Source organism: Ursus arctos, unplaced genomic scaffold (assembly GCF_023065955.2).
Source record: "Ursus arctos isolate Adak ecotype North America unplaced genomic scaffold, UrsArc2.0 scaffold_4, whole genome shotgun sequence".
NCBI classification, from domain to species: domain Eukaryota; kingdom Metazoa; phylum Chordata; class Mammalia; order Carnivora; family Ursidae; genus Ursus; species Ursus arctos.
In genome coordinates, this window is record NW_026623056.1 from 39708809 (window position 1) to 39729413 (window position 20605).

General features: G+C 38.9%; 1 protein-coding gene across 1 annotated transcript in view; it reads left to right on the forward strand.

The window, feature by feature from the left end:
* Positions 1-20605, forward strand: part of SLC9C1 (solute carrier family 9 member C1) — a 95984-nt gene that overhangs the window by 36428 nt on the left and 38951 nt on the right. Inside the window, exons 11-15 of the mRNA XM_048214762.2 lie at positions 7874-7955; positions 10631-10797; positions 12614-12739; positions 15473-15567; positions 19055-19174. Coding sequence (XP_048070719.1) covers positions 7874-7955; positions 10631-10797; positions 12614-12739; positions 15473-15567; positions 19055-19174 — 590 coding nt within the window. The remainder of the gene's footprint in view (positions 1-7873; positions 7956-10630; positions 10798-12613; positions 12740-15472; positions 15568-19054; positions 19175-20605) is intronic.

Consider the following 20605-nt stretch of genomic DNA (forward strand, 5'->3'; position numbering starts at 1 on the left):
CAGAGGCAGAAGGAGAAGCAATCTCCCCGCTGAGCAGGGACCCTGATGTAGGGCTGGATCCCAGGACCCCAGGGTCATGACCTGAGCTGAAGACAGACGCTTAACTGACTGAGCCACCCAGGCACCCCTTTTCATTACACTCTTAAAATACGTTTATTATGAAGGTTAAAGGAGTTAAAACTTATAAATAATTTAAAATAGTACCTGATTAGGGTGCCTGGGTGGCTTGGTCAGTTAAGGCTCCAAATCTCGGTTTTGGCTCAGGTCATGGTCATGAGATGGAGCCCCAATAGATTGACTCTATTGCTCTCTGTAACTTTGTGAGGCCACATTTAGTAATGCTAGGAACCAAAACATTTTAGGGGTCAAATGAAGTTACCTCTTCACTGATACTAGCCCCAAATTCTGCCTAACAGAACATAAAGGGCATGACTCTCCCTCTACCTCATTTCCAGGTAAGAACATTACAAGGAGCTCTGTAAGAAATTTCCTATGCAGATATCACAATGCATCTAACACTTCCATTGTGGGGTGTTTTTTTTTACACATAAATTCCAAGTGCAAAAGGAAGAGCAGCAAGGGAATTATTGCATGTCTAATTAGATAATAGCCCAAACATTAAAAAATTAAACATTCAAACACTACTTTTAAAACTAGAATTATCTAATATTACATGATCTCCGCCTTCTTTTTAACTATCTCCACATGCCTGGATAATCAAGGTCAATTCAGCACCACACATCCTGACCAGTATAATGGTAGACATTGCACATGGACCTGGATTCTGAAATTTGTAGTTGGCTGCTGTTTGCTGTGTGGCCATCAGCAAGTTAATTAAAACCCACCCCATCACACATGTCACCCCATTCCAAAAGGGACCTAATAATACCAATAGTGTGCTAGCAAATGTTTAACAAGTAACTTTCTTAGGGGTCAGAGGGAGCCCTAATTGGTAGTATTTGCCAATTTCCATTGTGTAATCACTGTCACTAACAAAGCAACAATGAACTCCATAATAAATTTAATGGTCAGCTCTCATGACTGGTAAAAATCAGCTCTAGCACACCACTATCTCAAAGGGTTATTTGAGAAATAGAAAATGTACATAAAATGCTTAGCACATTGTTTAGCATATTGTAAATGTACAATAAATATAAGCTATGATGATGATGATAATGATGCCATGTACACCTGATTTGAGATAAAACCCTAGTAAATAAAATCATGTAGTGAGATGCTCTCACTAGTAGTAACTAGTAGTACACAAGTTGAGAAGTCACATTTCTTCCTTAGTTTAATTTGGCTGAACCCCCCAGCTAACTTTTTTTTTAATGTTTTTTTTTATTATATTATGTTAATCACCATACAGTACATCCCTGGTTTCTGATGTAAAGTTCGATGATTCATTAGTTGCGTATAACACCCAGTGCACCATGCAATACGTGCCCTCCTTACTACCCATCACCAGCCTATCCTATTCCTCCATCCCCCTCCCCTCTGAAGCCCTCAGTTTGTTTCTCAGAGTCCATAGTCTCTCATGCTTCATTCCCCCTTCTGATTACCCCCCCTTTCTTTATCCCTTTCTTCCCCTACCGATCATCCTAGTTCTTATGTTCCATAGATGAGAGAAATCATATGATAGTTGTCTTTCTCTGCTTGACTTATTTCACTTAGCATTATCTCCTCCAGTGCCGTCCATGTTGTAGCAAATGTTGAGAACTCGTTCTTTCTGATAGCTGAGTAATATTCCATTGTCTATATGGACCACAACTTCTTAATCCAGTCATCTGTTGAAGGGCATCTCGGTTCCTTCCACGATTTAGCTATTATGGACAATGCTGCTATGAACATTGGGGTGCATATGGCCCTTCTCTTCACTACGTCTGTATCTTTGAGGTAAATACCCAGTAGTGCAATGGCTGGGTCATAGGGTAGCTCAATTTTTAACTTTTTATGGGACCTTCACACTGTTTTCCAGAGTGGCTGTACCAACTTGCATTCCCACCAACATGTAGGAGGGATCCCCTTTCTCCACATCCTCTCCAGCAATTGTTGTTTCTTGCCTTGTCAATTTTTGCCATTCTAACTGGCATAAGGTGGTATCTTAGTGTGGTTTTGATTTGAATTTCCCAGATGGCTAATGATTTTGAACATTTTTTCATGTGTCTGTTAGCCATTTGTATGTCATCATTGGAAAAGTGTCTGTTCATATCTTCTGCCCATTTTTTGATTTGTTTATTTGTTTCTCGTGTATTGAGTTTGAGAAGTTCTTTGTAGATCTTGGATACCAGTCTTTTATCTGTAGCATCATTTGCAAATATATTCTCCCATTCCGTGGGCTGCCTCTTAGTTTTTTTGACTGTTTCCTTGGCTGTGCAGAAGCTTTTTATCTTGATGTAGTCCCACAAGTTCATTTTATCTTTTATTTCTCTTGCCTTTGGAGATTTGTCATGAAAAAGGTTGCTTTGGCCGATGTTGTAGAGGTTGCTGCCTATGTTCTCCTTTAGGATTTTGATGGATTCTTGTCTCACATCGAGGTCTTTCATCCATTTGGAGTTTATCTTTGTGTATGGTGTGAGAGAGTGGTCAAGTTTCATTCTTTTGCATGTAGCTGTCCAATTTTCCCAGCACCATTTATTGAAGAGACTGTCTCTTTTCCACTGGATGTTTTTTCCTGCTTTATCAAATATTAGTTGCCCAAAGAGCCGAGGGTCCATTTCTGGGTTCTCTATTCTGTTCCATTGGTCTATGTGTCTGTTTTTGTGCCAGTACCATGCTGTCTTTGTGATCACAGCTTTGTAGTACAGCTCGAAATCTGGCATTGTGATGCCCCCAGCTTTGTTTTTCCTTTTCAAACAGTTCCTTGGCGATTTGGGGCCTTTTCTGTTTCCATACAAATTTAAGGACTATTTTTTCCAGCTCCTTGAAAAATGTCATCGGTATTTTGATTGGGATAGCATTAAAAGTGTAGATTGCTATGGGTAGCATGGACATTTTAGCTATGTTAATTCTTCCGATCCATGAGCATGGAATATTTTTCCATCTTTTTGTGTCTTCTTCAATGTCTTTCAAGGGTGATTTATAGTTTCTAGAATATGGTCCTTTACGTCTCTGGTTAAGTTAATTCCAAGGTAACGTATGGTTTTTGGTGCTATTGTAAATGGAATGGATTCCCTAATTTCTCTTTCTTCAGTCTCATTATTCGTGTATAGAAATGCAACTGATTTCTGAGCATTGATTTTGTATCCCGCCACATTACTGAATTGCTCTATAACTTCTAATAGTTTGGGAGTGGATTCTTTTGGGTTTTCCATATAGAGTATCATGTCATCTGTGAAGAGAGACATTTTGACTTCTTCTTTGCCAATTTGGATACCTTTTATCCCTTTTTGTTGTCTGATTGCTGTTGCAAGAACTTCTAGTACTATGTTGAATAATAGTGGTGAGAGTGGGCATCCTTGTCGTGTTCCTGATCTTAAGGGAAAGGCTTCCACCTTTTCCCCATTGAGAATGATATTTGCTGTAGGCTTTTCATAGATGGTTTTTATGAGATTGAGGAATGTACCCCCTATCCTTACACTCTGAAGGGTTTTAATCAGGAAAGGATGCTGTATTTTGTCAAATGCTTTTTCTGCATCAATTGAGAGGATCATATGGTTCCTGAGTCTTTTCTTGTTGATATGATGTATCACGCTGATTGATTTGCGAATTTGAACCACACTTGCATCCCAGGGATGAATCCCACTTGGTCATGATGGGTAATCCTTTTAATGTTCTGTTGGATTCTATTAGCCAGGGTCTTGTTGAGGATTTTGGCATCCATGTTCATTAGGGAAATCGGTCTGTAATTCTCCTTTTTGATGGGGTCTTTGCCTGGTTTGGGGATCAAGGTAATATTGGCCTCATAGAATGAGTTTGGTAGCTTTCCTTCTGTTTCTATTTTTTGCAATAGCTTTAGGAGAATAGGTATTATTTCTTCTTTGAATGTTTGGTAGAATTCCCCAGGAAAACCGTCTGGGCCTGGAGTTTTGTTTTTTGAAAGGTTGTTTATCACTGACTCAATCTCTTCATAGTTAATTGGCCTGTTTAAAAAATCAATTTCTTCCTGTTTCAGTCTTGGTAGTTTATAGGTCTCCAGGAAGGCCTCCATCTCTTCCAGATTGCTTAATTTATTGGCATATAGCTGTTGATAAAAGTTTCTAATAATCCTTCCAATTTCGTTGGTGTTGGTTGTGACCTCTCCTTTTTCATTCATAATTTTATTAATTTGGGTCCTTTCTCTATTCATTTGGATAAGTCTTGCCAGTGGTCTGTCAATTTTATTGATTCTCTCAAAGAACCAGCTTTTAGTTCTGTTGATCTGCTCTACTGTACTCCTGGTTTCTAATTCATTGATTTCTGCTCTAATCTTGGTCAACTGCTTCCTCGTGCGTGGATTAGGTCTGTCCCGCTGTTGCTGTTCCAGCTTCTTGAGGTGAGAATATAAAAACTGCATTTTAGATTTTTCTATTCTTTTGAGTGAGGCTTGGATGGCTATGTATTTCCCCCTCAAGACTGCCTTTGCAGTAACCCACAGGTTTTGGACCGTAGTGTTTTCATTCTCGTTGGTCTCCATAAATTGTTTAAATTGATTTTTGATTTCCTGGTTTATCGAATCATTCCTGAGCAGGATGGTTCTTAGTCTCCAAGTGTTTGAGTTTCTTCCAAATTTTTCCTTGTGGTTGAGTTCCAATTTCAGGGTGTTGTGGTCTGAGAATATGCAGGGAATAATCACAGTCTTTTGGTATCAGTTGAGACCTGTTTTGTGTCCCAGAACGTGGTCTATTCTTGAGAATGTTCCATGGGCATTAGAATAGAATGAGTATTCTTTGGTTCTGGGGTGTAGTGTTCTATATATATCTATGAGGTCCAACTCATTGAGTATGGCATTCAAAGCCCTTGTTTCTTTGTCAATTTTTTGCATGGGTGTTCTGTCTATTTCTGATAGTGGAGTGTTGAGGTCCCCTACTATTAACGTATTTTTATCTATATGTCTCTTTATTCTGGTTAAGAGTTGGCTTGTGTATCTTGCTGCTCCTCTGTTGGGGGCATATATATTTATAATTGTCATATCCACTTGTTGGATACATCCTTTAAGAATAATATAGTGCCCTTCTGTGTCTCTAACTATAGTCTTTAGTTTAAAATCCAATCTGTCTGATATGAGAATTGCTACCCCAGCTTTCTTTTGAGGTCCATTGGCATGAAAAATGGTATTCCATCCCTCTACTTTCAGTCTGAATGTATCTTTAGGTTCAAAATGAGTCTCTTGTAGACAGAAAATGGATGGGTCATGTCTTTTTATCCAAACTGCAACCCTGTGTCATTTATGGGAGCATTTAGGCCATTTACATTGAGACTGAATATTGAGAGATATGATTTTAATGATGTCATGTTGCCAGTACAGTCTTTGTTTCTATCGATTGTGTCTTTCTGTTCTGTATCACTCTTGGGGCCTTTTTACCTTTATAGAACCCCCCTTAATATCTCCTGTAGGGCTGGTTTCGTGGTTACGAAATTGGTTAATGACTGGCAATTCTGGAAGGTCTTTATTTCTCCATCAATTCTGAATGACAGCCTTGCTGGATAAAGGATCCTTGGCTGCATGTTTTTCTCTGAAAGAGCTTTAAAAATGCCCCCACCCCCAACCCTTTCTCTCATTCCAGGTCTGTGTAGACAGGTCTGACGTAATTCTGATACCTTTGCCTTGGTACGTGAGAAATTTCTTTGCCCTGGCCACTTTCAATACTGTATCCTTGGATCTAATATTTGCGAATTGCACTATGACATGACGTGGCATAGGTCTGTCATGGTTGAGCTTGGGAGGGCTCCTCTCTGCCTCTTGGACATGAATGTTTGTTTCCCTCGCTAGACTAGGGAAGTTTTCAGCTACAATTTGTTCAAATATCTCTTCTAGACCTCTGTTTTCCTCCACCCCCTTGGGGATGCCGATGATTCTGACATTGGAACATTTCGAGTCAGTAATCTCCCATAACCTACATTCATGAGCGTGGATTTTTTTAAGTCCAGATTCTATTTTATTTTTCTCTTCTACTAACCTATCCTCCAATTCGCTGATACGTTCTTCTGCCTCATTCACCCTGGCTGTCAGAGCCTCTAGTTTTGACTGCATTTGGCTCATAGAATTTTTAATTTCTGCCAAATTCACTCTCATTTCCGCCCTTAGAGATTCTATATTCTCATTAACATTTTCATTAATACTTTTTTCAAGTCTACACATCATCTTGACCATTGTTACTCTGAATTCCATTTCTGATAATTTGGTTATATCCATATCCATTAGTTCTGTGGCAGAGGCCACAGACTCATTGTCTTTTCTTTTTTGGGGGGGGGGCGGTCTCCTTCTCGTCATTCTGATGAGGAGAGGTTGCGGGGTTGTTCAGAGCCCAAATTATTGACCGGGACCCAGCCCATGCGCCCTTGTTTTATAGGGATCTTATGGGCTTCTTGATTTTTCAGCCTGCCTTCTGGGGGAGGGGCCTGCCGCGCCAATACTCAGGCAACCCTGTTTGGGTAGAGTCTCCGTGTCCCCTGCGAGGGGGACGGGGGTGGGCACACTGTGAGGCGGTCTTTCCAGGCTTTTGTTCTCTGGCGGCTTTCCCTGGCGGTTTACTGTGTCTCTTCTGAGAGTCAGAGTAGCAGTGGCCGAATCTCAGCCTGTGTCTCAGAACAGAGGGATCGCGGACCATTCTCCACTGATGTTCTGTCCACTTGAACTCTGTTTCTGTTGGTGCTGCTCAACCCTGCAGCATCCCGGGATGTGCGTCCCACACCCTGCGTCCCAGCCCTCACTTCCAGGGCCGTCGCGTCTCTGTCCTTTGTGTTTCTAACACCGCCAGCCGCCCCGCGTGCTCCCAGAGCTCCCAGTCTCAGTCTGGTTCCAGTGAGCGCTCCGGAGCTCCGTGAGAAGTCTGGTGGCACGCATTCCCTGGCTCACGGTCTCAGTCTGCTCTCTTACGGGTGCCGGTCCGCGAGTCCACCCGCTCCCCTGTGCAGGTGCCTACCGCTTCCCGGCACCCAAATGCGGCGGCTCCCTCCCCCTTCCGTTTTATCTTCTGATATCTGTGCTCAGTTTCATGGCTCCCCGCTTCGTACCTCAATACTCAGCGCTGGAGATGTTCATTTGTAGAGATCCAAATGTATCTTCTTGCGTCTCATGCTGATTCCATGGATGTTCAGGCTGGTCTGGTACCTATTCAACTCAACTCGGGACTGGCTGAAAAAGGGGTCCCCTACTCCTCCGCCATCTTGACTCCTCCTCTCCAGCTAACTTTTTAATACTCATGAAGCAGCACTACAGGAAAGGGTTAAAAATAACTTAATCCTGTCCCTACGACTCACAAGTTAAATGATCTTGGGTAAGTAACCGTGCCTGAGTTTCCTACTTGTATAATTGGACAATATTGGTATTTACTACATAGAATTGTAGTGAGGATTAAATAAGCCTGATATATTGTGCTCTATGCTTACTATACAGATGTTAGCTCATATTATTGTTAAATTAACTAACTTAGTGGTCCTCAGCTTTGCACGTTAGAATGCTTCAGGAACTTTTAAGAAGTTACTGATGCCTGTGGAATTCTGGCTCTGGCCAAATCCTGAGTCTTGATTTGGTTCGAAAAACATGAATAAAATATATGCAGGATGATAGAGAATCCCCAGAGTACTTGCATCATGCCTGACATTCAGATTCTCTCCTACTATGAACATTTATTGACCTAGTACAATCTAGTTTAATTTACATTGGTAAATATAGAATCTATTACAAGAAATTATCATGCATACTTACTTCGTATTTTTCTTTCTACTCTAGGTATTATTTCATGGAGTGTCAGTATGCTTAGTTACCTTGATTGTCAATAGATTTATTTTGCCAATGGCAGTTAGTAAACTAGGTAAGTCCTAGTATTTACTAATTACTAGATATGCCCTACTAATTACTAGGTAACCCCTAGTAATTACTATTACTGAGTGAAGAGATGACATTCTAAGAATGCTAAAGAATTGCTAATAATGAGGAAAGAAGCCACATAAATGAAAATCAACTGTGTCTAATTGAAGAGGAAATTGGATCTCTATATAAAAGTGTATGAACAGGGGGCCTGGGTAGCTCAGTCAGTTAAGCGTTTGCCTTCAGCTCAGGTCATAATCCCAGGGTCCTGGGACTAGGTTTTTTAAAAAAGCATATGAACAGTTTAGGCCAATAAGCTTATATATTTAAAAAGATTACTTATTTGCATTAGTCTAGTTTAAATAAAATAATACAATAAGTTTATTCAATTATTCAACATACTTTTACTGAAAGCCTCCTATATGCCAGGCACTATTCTAATTAATAATGATGCATTATGAAGACAGACAGGATTTCTATGTTGATGGAGCTTATGTTGGAGAAAGGAGAAACAGTTAACAGGTCAAATGAGGCAGGACCAGAGAGTCATGTGCACATCAAAGTAAACAAATCGCACATACATAAGGTTGAAAAAAAAATGGAGGCTAGGTTCCTGAGGAAGCTAGAAACTGAGTGTGTTCAAGGAAACAGGGTTTGACCCTTTGAGAACAAGCAGATAGTGAAGAATGTCCAGATGGGAGAGGTAGGAAAGAGTTAAGTAATGAAGGGCCTTGGATTTTAAGATTTTATTCTACAGGCAAAAGAAATTCCTTGACCGGTCTTATGAAGTAAGTGTAATTATGTGGTTCACTCTCGTCTGTGGATAACTGATTGCAGGTGGGAGGCGCATGGAAGCAGAAATAGCAGTTGTAGGAGGCAAATGCAGTATGCAGTGTGTCCATTTCATCTTCTACTTTTTAACAAGGGGAAAATGGAGATCTAGAGAGTTGAAAGTTCCTGACCAAGGTCATGCAACGAGGTAATCGCAGTTGAGGAACTGGAAACAAACAGCCTTGATGCTTTCAATGCATTATGTTCCCAACTGCTCTGTCACCCTTTCTGTGACTCAGAGCTTTCATCCTTTTTTTTTTTTTAAAGATTTTATTTATTCAACAGAGATAGAGACAGCCAGCGAGAGAGGGAACACAAGCAGGGGGAGCGGGAGAGGAAGAAGCAGGCTCATGGCGGAAGAGCCTGACGTGGGGCTCGATCTGACAACGCCAGGATCACGCCCTGAGCCGAAGGCAGACGCTTAACCGCTATGCCACCCAGGCGCCCCCCAGAGCTTTCATCCTAATGGCATTTTTAATCAATCTGAGACTCCATGACGTCGCATTACCCAATCTGCCTGCCTTCCTTGTATTTGCAACAAAACTGTTTCTCTTTTTAAAATTCTCTGAGCCTTAACATAGTGAATTGGGAAGATAAGAATGAAGAGGGGAAGTTTTGCAAAGAGTATCATATGTTCTACTTAGTAGCTAAATAAACTTAAAATTCTTATCGAGGAGCACCTGTTTATTTGCACTGAGAGCAGTGAACATTTGCTCACGGAATATTATTGCTTTCCAAGGAAGCTTCTATGGCTCATAAAAAGGAATTTGTGTCTGATAGGAAGAGTCCTTCGAACTTTAATAAGGTCTGGACATAAATATATATCATATATACTTATCATGTATATACATGATATTATGTTTGGGTAGGATATATATATATATGTATATATCTATATATATGTATATATATATTTATATATCTATATGTATCTCCTACATATATGTATACTTAATTATATTCTGTATATTTGTAAATGTATACATATATATGAGATACATATGTCAGGGATGTATATGTAGGAATTATAGATATACATATATGCAGATATATATATCTCCTACATGTATATCTCCTATACATAAATCTCCTATATATGTATGTGTCATCTATTCTGTGTACGTATACATATGATATTATTATAGGAAATTGGTTCATGTGATCATGGAAGGTGAGAAGATCTGCAGTCCAAAGGTCTGAGAACCAGGAAAGCCAATAGTGGAAGTTCCTGTCCAAATGCAAAGGCAGAGAGGACTGATGTCCCAACTCAAAGACCATGAGGCAGAGAGAGTGAATTTTCTTTTGTTCTATTCAGGACTCCAGTGGTTTGGATGAGGCTTACCATAAGTGAGGAGGGCAATCTGTTTTACCCAGTCTACCAACTTAAATGTTATTCTTATCCAGAAACACCTTCACAGACACACCTAGAATAATATTACCAAATATCTGGGTATCCTGTAGCCCAGTCAAGTTGCCATACAATTAATCATTATACCTCTGTTCTTCTGTCTCCTCACCTATCAAACTGGGAAAAGGGACTTTCAAAAGATGGGTAAGGTAATCAAAGACTTAATATGTTCAACGTGCTAAGAAGTGTTTTCTCAGCATATAGTAAGTACTCAATAAATATCAACTATTACTGTTTTTATTATGTACCTCAGCTTTTTTGAGGAGTATGAAAGTAGAAAAGCTTGAAATTTTCAATGTTTCCATTATTAAACAATTTATGTTGAGTCTTTAACTTAAATAAAAAATAGTTGGTGACAGTAGGAACAAAAGGAAACTTTATAATCCATATCAAAATGGTGCTGTCCTTATTATTGATAAAACATACTCTTCGTACCAAAGGTCTTCGTGATGTCACATCGACAAAGTATAAATCACTTTGTTGTACATTTCAACACTTTCAAGAGCTAACCAAATCTGCAGCCTCTGCACTCAAATTTGACAAAGATCTTGCTAACGCGGATTGGAATATGGTTGAGAAAGCAATTATACTTCAAAACCCGTATGCGGTAAGCAAGTCATATCTTTTGTTTACTCCTTCCAAGTAGATATCATTACATTAAGTAAGTCTTAATGTAATATTTGTAAATATATACATATATATGGGATACATATGTCAGGGATGTATATGTAGGAATTATAGATATACATATACGCAGATATATATATATCTCCTACATGTATATCTCCTACACATAAATCTCCTATATATGTATGTGTCATCTATAGGAGCAATGCTTTGGAGTTCCCTATAAAAGATGCCATAAAAGAAGAGAGTGAGCATGAGAAAATGGCTAGTTTCTTATTATATTGACAGGGGCCCAGTGCCTTTGTTCAGCATTTATTTAGCATTTGTTTACACTATTATCTTGCCAAGTACTTGCTAGCCCCTCACTTATGATTAACATGATTTTTTTATATAAAATAGAATTCACAGCCAGTATCATAAGTTTAGGTGTGGGTGAGATGTCACCTCCTGCTTCTAAGATATGCTTCGGAATCTCTGTGCTCAGACTTCTTAGTCATTAAAAGGGTGTGTAACTCCCCAGTCAGTCATGGTTGCCATAAGGAGAAATAATCGAAGTCATTCTGGAATCTTCTCTGTGCTCCTGCTGCTTTGCTATCTCCTGTGTTACATCCAGTTTTCAATGCAATGTTTCAGTGCATACTATATGATGCAGTTTTTGCCATGTTTTGCTGCATCATACAATATGAGGAGCCAACTTCTAGGAGTATAGACATAAGATAATTAGTTTCTATAAAGTAGGATTCCCCAAAATCCATTTCATATCCACCAACCAGTGCTTGAAGCTCCAGATGGGGACTCAGAACCTAGCCCTCTGCCTACAGGAATACTGCCAGGATTTCTGGATAAGACAAGCACCAAATCAAATCCATTTATTTTCTATAGTAGCTCCCAATTTCTGATAGTGGCCTTTTGCTAATCTGACTGCATCAGATTCATCTAAAATAAAATATGGCCTTATTTCCCAACCCCACTCAGGAGATTCTAATAATGCAGATGGTCTAAGGTGGGGCCTAGGAATATGTGTTTTTATAGCTGATTCCAGTGCAAAGTCAAGGTTGAGGCCCCCATTCTGACACTTGATCTGCTTCAGAAGGCAGATAATCAAATGTGGAGGATACTATGGTGTTATAGATAGATAGAGCACTAGCCTTGGACTCAGAAAATCTGGGTTTGTATCCTGGCTTTGTCACTTAATAAATAGCTTTGTGATCTTGAGCAAATCTTTTATTTTCTCTAAGCTTCAGCTTTCTCATCTGTAAAATGAAGTTATTCATAATCCCCATCTCCCCAGCTAAGTTCACTTTCTACTCTACCTTAAATGATTAGGTTAAGGCAGTAATTGTCAAGCTTTAGTGGCAGCAAGAATCATGGAATGGGTTTGTAAAAACAGAGTGCTGCCCTGTTCCCCAGACTTTCTAACCAAGCTGGTCTGTTTTGGGGTCTGAGAATGTGCATTTCTAACATTTTCTAGGTGACGATGAGGCTGCTGGGGGACCACACTTTCAGAACCATTGGTTTCAAGTGGGATCATATATGTGGTAGCTTTTATAAAATGTCAATAATGTCATGTACACATAAAAATATGACATAATTCCTTTCCTCCAAAACTGGCAATTATTTTACCTTCTAGGTAACTGTGAAATGATGAGGAAACTCATCTGAACACTTTTTCTGTATTTAACAGATTTTCTATAATTTTTCAAACCAATATTTTAGGTGAATTGCTTGAGGGTCATGCTTAACGATATGTTAATATTTGTGTATTATTTTTTTGTTTTTATTTCTGTTTCATTTAGTTAAGCCAAGAAGACCCAACGGAACATCAAAAGGTGACATGTCTAGGCTGTAACAAGGAAATAGATGAGACCCTTAACATTGAAGCAATGGAGCTGGCCAACAGGCGTCTCTTGTCGACACAAATAGTTAGTACTTGATCATACACTTTTTAAATGATATTTGGGCCTAAAATCATCCTGAAAACTTTTCCTTCACTAAAGACATCTTGATTATGCTTACCTGCATTGCTTAATAGATTGTTACAAAGGCAAAGGGAAGTTTGGCATTATCTTAGGAATTCACTTGACGGCCAAAAGAAGGAAAAGGAAAATAGATCCATCCAAATTAGCCTAAGTAAAAGGTGTTTTATTAAAAAGGATTTGGGAATTTTACAGATCCCAAGGCAGGAATTACAGCTGAACTCAACCTTCAGGTGTGTTACGTAGCCATTTCCACAACACTACCCATTTCTGGGTCCACACCAGTTTTTCATGAAAGATACACCAACTTTGCCTATAACTGCAGGTAGAGAGTAGTTTTCAGATCAAATCTTAGATAAGTTAGAGAAATTCTGTGGCACAGCAGCATCCTGGACTCTGTGGGAAACTGCTAATAGCCTAGTTACCATTTACCATCCAGGTCAGGATCTTGACTTGTTGCCATGACTCGCGCTCTCAAAGTGTTCGTGTTGGGCCTTCCTCATTGCATATGGAACTCTCGTGCATGTCTTGGCTATTCCAGCCATACAGAATACCAAGCATTTTATGTGTTCATTCTAACTTGGGAAATGGAAGGTCTATAGGGCACAATTATTCTCTCTTCAGCATTGGTCCTGGCAAAGAGGTTGACTCTCAAAGGCAGCTTTTCCAAGGACCTAAATAATTTCTTTAAGCAGTTGAGGCAGTGTCATGAAGGATGAACTTATGCCCATATGGTGTTTTGTTCCACCAGCAGATTTTATGATATCATATCTTTGAGTTGCCAGATTTTTAATTTATTTCAGGAAAATATAGTATTCAAGAACCCTCCAAATCAATACAGGAGACTCCATTTTGGGTCTTGCTTCCATTAATAATGTGACTCAGGACTTACTCTTTTTAGTCTTTATTCTTCCCATTTGTAAAAGAGGAAAATGCTAACTGCAAGACCTCTTAGATTTTTTTTCACTTGTGATAGTCTATGCTTTCTGCAATATACGTTCCATGTACTTTTTTGATTTCTTGCCCTAAATGTTTGTTTTCTACCATTATATCTTTGTTGATTTTGTGCTATGTATTGGGTCTTAACCAGGAAATCCTATTTTTAAAAGTAAGTTAGATCTTTTTGTTCTTTTCTCCAGCTCTTTATCTCATCTAGCATCTTTTTAGCCCTTCTTTGTTGTAGACATATTTTCATGTTTATCTTGGTTTAATTTGGTTTCTGCAACCTCAATTCTAATGCTCACTGCTCCAACCGTAATACTAACTAGTCTATTATAGTTTTCAAAGCTTTGAGAGCTTTTATTTAAATCTCAGCCAGTTATTATTAACTGGACAATACCCTCTCTCCTATTGTACGTTAGAAGAGGAAGCAGAGCACGACAAGACAGTAGTATAGGAGAGACAACATCCCCCAACCATAACGGGGGGAAGGGGAGACAGGCTTGAGATTCAGAGAGAACTGAGTTTCTAATGTGATCTTGGGAAAAATACTTAACTCTTTGAGCCTCAGCTTTCTTATCTATGAAATACAGAATAGAATATCTTTGCCATATATTTCCTGCAAGAATTAAATAATTCTATGCAAATATATGTAAATCAGTTAATTTAATAGTATGGTAGGGAACTCAATAAATGGCAGTTATTTTAAGGAATCGACCATTCTTTAAATTCTTCTTACATTTTGGTATGAATAATCATTTAAGAATTAACATTCTTCTAGAGTCTGTTTGTCATTTGTGTTACTAAGCTTTCAGGAGTTCCATACTACTTTCAGCTTCCTTATTTTTCTACAAACTATGGTGTTTACCTTCAAGGATATTGAAAATATGTTAATCTCACATTATTTTGAAAGTATTTTAATTAAGTTTAAGAAGTAGAGTGTTACCCTGTTGAGTTCCTGTGTTACAGACGAATAACGTTGTTCCCTCATTCTTCAAATTAGTTCTGTCCCTTTCTGATCTCCCTCAAGAGCAAAACTGCATTTCAATATCCATAAATGATTGTGCAGATGAGATGTGTTCTGTGGAGGTAAAAGTCTTTAGTTATATCATGCATTTCAATTTAGGTAGTTGGTCCGCACAGTGATTTTTTAACAGTGGTCAACACGCTGAGGCGGGGGGCAGTGTCAGCCAGCGGCTTCTGCATCTGCATAGTGCCTGAAGCAAAGTGGGCTCTCAGTATATGGACCGAATGAACAAGTGACTGTTTTCTGTACAACAGCAGCAGTTCATTTAATGCTTATAATAGACTGGAGAAAACAGAGTTGTGTTGTCAAAATATTTGGAAAAATGAAATTAAAGATATAAACCAGGATTCTCTACTGTAGGATTTCTCAGTCTTTCATTTTCTAATATGCATTATAAACTTTTAAGGTGGGGATATGCTTACAGCAGGAAGTTCCCATATTTATTTGGCCCCAGAATGCCACTTATTTCTGAAAGCCTAATTAACATCTAGTAGGAACCTAGTTTCCCAGGGAACCAGTTTGATTTTACCCAAAGCTCAGACGGACCTTCTGCACCGATTGCAAGGTCTGGACTGCATAGAAACATTCTTTTCATAGAGGTAGTAGATTATTTAGGGATTTTGACTTCTTTCTCACAGACCATTTTTCCATAAAGGAAATACTAAGTTGTTACTGTTATCCACGCTAGATAGTAATTTGCACATCTCTTTTAGGCAAGCTACCAGAGACAATACAGGAACGAGACCCTGTCCCAGAGTGCAGTCCAGGTGCTGGTCGGTGCCGCGGGAAGCTTCGGAGAGAAGGGAGAGTAAGTATTTTGGCAAGAGAAAGCTGCCATCCTAGGCCACTGAGTTTAGGAAATTGTGCAAGTGAGTTTGCTTGCACTTTCTGGTAACTTGGGCTCATCCAGTGTTCCGTGTGCGAGCCGCTGCCCGCTCCGCACCCCCACGTCAGGCCAAATCATATACTTTCAGTTTCCCAGCTTGCTCGGCTTCCTCAGGCTTCGGCGCACTTGAACATGTTGCCACTTCTAAGATGCTCTTCCCTTTCTCCTTTTGCCCCCAAAGCCGAGCTGTGGTAAAATACTCTTCCTTTTAGACTGCTTGAGTGCCTCACTGAGGTCAAAGACTCCTTAATTCCTCTGGACACATCTTCCCAATGCATACTCTCTCTTAATACCCAGCATGTTTTTGTAATAGCTTTTTTGCTGTAAGCCTCTGTAGTACACAGTAAGCTCTTGAAGTCCACCTCTTAGAGAGTAGCCTCAGATCCCCTTGGAAGGATGAAGGATACATGCGCGGGCTAAGGGAAGAGTTAAACTGCCATGCAGTTACAATGATGCCCACCCAAAGCCCGGCTACAACATCCCTTCTTCTTGTAAACCACACTCCTGGGACACCTGGGTGGCTCAGTCCTTAAGTGTCTGCCTTCGGCGCAGGTCATGATCCCAGAGTCCTGGGATCGAGTCCCGCATTGGGCTCCTTGCTCGGCGGGGAGCCTGCTTCTCCCTCCCTCTCTTGCTCCCCCTGCTTGTGCTCTCTCTCTGACAGATAAATAAATAAAATCTTTTAAAAAAAATAAAAAATAAAACAAAATAAACCACACTGCTGGTACTAAAGACACCCAAATTCCCTACTCAAATGGTCCCAAAGCTCATTTGTAAGGTCTTCTTGGGCCTTTCCCCTGGGCCATTATCTTGCAAGCAAACTGGGCCTTTGGCGTGCGTACCCCGAAAGCTAAGAGAAGTGGCAGCATGGTGTCCACTCGCAAGTACTGGCTTGTGCCGCAGAGAGGGATAAAGCCGTGTGTGGGAAAAGAAGCTACCGGATGCTGGAGTGCAGTCTCAGTGCAGTTTGAGTACAGATTTCAAAGAGTGTAAGAGAGTCCATTTCAAGGCAAGCCACACAAATCATTACAACATACTTGTCAAAGTAGGAAGATCAAATACATCTTACTTAAAATTTTGTTTTCTTGATGAATGAGGTGTAAGGACAAGGGCCTTCGTTTGCCCCCTCGCTCTAGGCCGTTCAAATGTTTATGGGAAAGAGATTGGGAAAGAGGCCTGGACAAATGTGATCACTTAAAAACAATATGATGCATGCTTTAAAGAAGACAGATGCACAGTGTACAGTGGGATTTTTAATGGATGAATAAATGACATGCTGAAAAGCATTATCCCTGCATTATTCAGGAGAAGTTAATATTTTAAAAAAGCAATATAGAGCAATTCAACCCATTGCCTTGATTTTTCCTCTTTGAAGCCTCCAGGAAGGTAGAAGCAATGTATGCCTATGAAGACCCACAGCAAGGAGGTCAACAGTGAGGAGAAGGGAGTGAAAGGGTTGAAAAGATTCCTAGCAGATGAAAAATGCACATTTTAAAATATGTTATTTTTTAGTGATACATAAAAGAGATAAATATTACATACTAATATGTGCAAAGGTATACAGCAGGCACTGTGGGGAATATCAGGATATCAGGATAAATGCAATGGTGTTCCAATCCCCAGAGAACTTCCTGTTAATTACACTCATAGTCAGTACTTGCTGCTTTGCTGGGCTGCCTTGGAGTTGACTTTGCGTCCTGGTCATTCCTATCAGTAGCCCCAAGCATTGGTATGTCCTGTGGCAAGAAAACAAGTCTAAGGAGAGAAAGAGTTGGGGGATTTAAACAGGGGCACCGGGACCTATGCTAACTGTTTGTGTAATTGCCCAAGAAGGAATTCTTTGAATAGAGAGCTTGTATTTATTAAGTGTTGTGCCAAGCACAGTCTGAAACGTGTTGCATGTATTGCCAATCTAATATTATAAAAGTCCTGTGAGATAAGTGTTAGTATTATCTTCATTTTGCAGATGAGAAACGGGAGGCACAAAGAGATGAAACAATTTACCCAAGGTCACTTGACTGATAAATTCCAGAGCTCACATTGGAAGTTTAAGCTGCCTCACTATCCAATTAAAGAGATCACAACTGTCTTCCTAAATCAGGTCTAAGTGGGAATTCAGGAGCCTGAATTACTGATATTACAGAATTTTAGGATTCATAGGAACTTAAGAAATAACCAGATCTTAGTTGAGACATTAATTACTTCAGGAAGGTTTCCTGATTCCCCAACACTGCATTAAATGCCCCCCGCTGATGGATCTTGAGTGCCCCCCTGGTTATTATCTCCACAGCAACACCCACTACAGTTTACTGCATTTGTTATTTGCATGTTTTACTCCCTTAGTCTACTGAATCTTTAAGGGCAGAGATCTGTAGTTGTTTATGGTTTCTTCCCAGCTTCTTCCCACTTATTATTGATATGCTCAATAACTATTTTTAAAATTAGGAACGAATCAAGTCCTATATACATTTGCGGTTTTCCATGTAATTACCATATCATTCTATTGAATCGCAGAGAAGTGAATTACTTCCTTCTTTTTAATTACATCTGTATCCCTGTAGCAGAGAAATTGCTCAAATTTCAGAGTAAGTACAGTATAATCAATAGGAAAGACAAGGTCCACCTTTGAATTTAAGTCACCAATACCCTTCCGTTAAGCCATATTTTAAAGTAGGGTTTCAGACCCAAGGACAAAGCCCTATACCCTTTCTGATGAAGATAATGAAAACCAAGGGATTTGGCTAAGCAAAACCAAATCATAGCACGCAGATATGAGCTACCTCGATAGAAAAGCCAGCAGAAACCTAGAGACAATGGGATATGTGCTACCAAATTGTCTTTTGGGGTTTTAGGACCACTAACTTCTCTAAGTAACCATTAACTCTTTACTCACCACTTGTATTTTCTCCATTAATTCCCAATTACCTGCCCAGAAGGTAAAATCAAAGAGATAAGAGGATGTGTGGGATGGGCTGGATGCTTCATATATACTTTCTTATTTTGTTATTCCCAACTGGCATGGGTATTTTCATGTCTGTTTTGTAGAGCAAACTTTTTAATGAGGTAATTTGTTCATTGCCTCACCAGATAATGGGGGATCCAACATGAAAACCTGGATGTATTTGAATCATGTTATTCTTTTCCTCCCTGAACCTTGACCTCTCTATTTTAAACCATGTATCTCTGATTTTTTATACTCTGTCTTTAATGAGTGAGCCCCAGAATCTAAATTCATAATTATATATCTACTTGTATCTACAACTTTATGACTTGGACCTATGCTCATGAAAGTGTCCTATTTCCAGTTATCAATGGACAAATCATCTTCCTGCTTTCTGACAATACTGCATTAAGTCTATTCCCCAAATTCTAAAGCATGTTTAATGATTACTTCTTCCCCCCCCCCCAGATATATGAGTCCTGAGACAATAAAGAATTATTCTGAAAGCAAAAAACTTCTTACCTTTATTAGAAAACTATTACTCAATTGGGTGTATAACACTAAAAAAGAAAAAGGGATCCCATCAAGGTAAGTGATTCTGAACCTTACTAGAAATGCTGTCATACTGCTTTTAAATTCCCTTTTTATTTTTTAAATTTATATCCTGGGAGCTCCTGGCTGGCTGCATTGGTAGAGCATGTGACTCTTGATCTCAGGGTTGTAAGTTGAAGCCCCACGAAAAATTTAAAAGATAAATTCATATCCTGAATATATTGGAAAATATTTTGGAGTAGTTTACAATTAAATTACTCATATATATACCAAAAGTTACTTGAAGAAAAAAAGAGATAGTATAATAACCTTTTTATTATTGAAATAAATTTCATATAATAAGATTAACCATTTTTAAGTGTATCATTCTGTGTTATTTAGTACATTCACAATGTTGGGCAACCATCATCTCGATCCAAATCCACATTTTTATTGCCTCCAATGTAAATCCAGCACCCATTAAGCAGCCACTCCCTATTATTCCCCCTCCCTCCCAACTCCTGCATCACACTCGTCTGCTTTGTCTCTATGAATTTACCTGTTCTAAATGTTTCATATAACTAGAGTCATACAATACATAGCCTTCTGTTTCTGGCTTCCTTTGCTCAGCGTAGTGTTTTCATCCACATGGTAGAAGGTAACAGGACCATAAGTTTCATCCACTTTGTAACATGTATCAAGACTTTATTCTTTCTTATGGCTGAATAATAGTTCATTGTACAGATATATTATGTTTTGTTTACCCATTCATCAGTTGATGGACGTTTGGGTTGTTTTCACCTTTTAGCTATTGAGAACAGTGCTGCTATGAACATTCATGTATAAGTATTTGAATACCTGCTTTCCACCTTTCGGGTATGCACCTAAGAGTGAAATTGCTGGATCATATAATAGTTTTATGTTTAACTTATCGAGGAACCACAAAATTGTTTTCCACAGCTGCTAGACAATTTTGAAATCAGGAAATATAAATATAGCAACCTTATTTTCTTTTTAAGATTGGTGTAACAATGTGGAATGTTATATATAAACGTTAATTCCATATATGTTTTAGTATTTGCTTAGTTTTGCAAAAAAAAAAATGTCATTGAGACTTTCATGGGGATTACATTGAATCTGCAGTATTGCCATCCTAACAATATTAAGCTTTCCAATCTATTTCATTTATTTAGATCTTTAATTTCTTTCAGGAATATCTTGTAGTTTTCAGTATACAGGTCTTTGATTAAAGTTAATCCTATGTATTTTTTCTTTTTGATGCTATTATAAATGAAAATGTTTTCTTAATTTCATTTTAGGATTGTTCATTCCTAGTGTATAATTTCTGTATATTGACTTCGTATTCTGAAGCTTTGCTGAATTCATTGATTAGCTCTCCTGGTTTTTGTGAATTTGCTAGGATTTTCTGTATATTAAGTTCATGTCATCTATGAATAGAGATAATTTTACTGCTCCTTTCCAATTTGG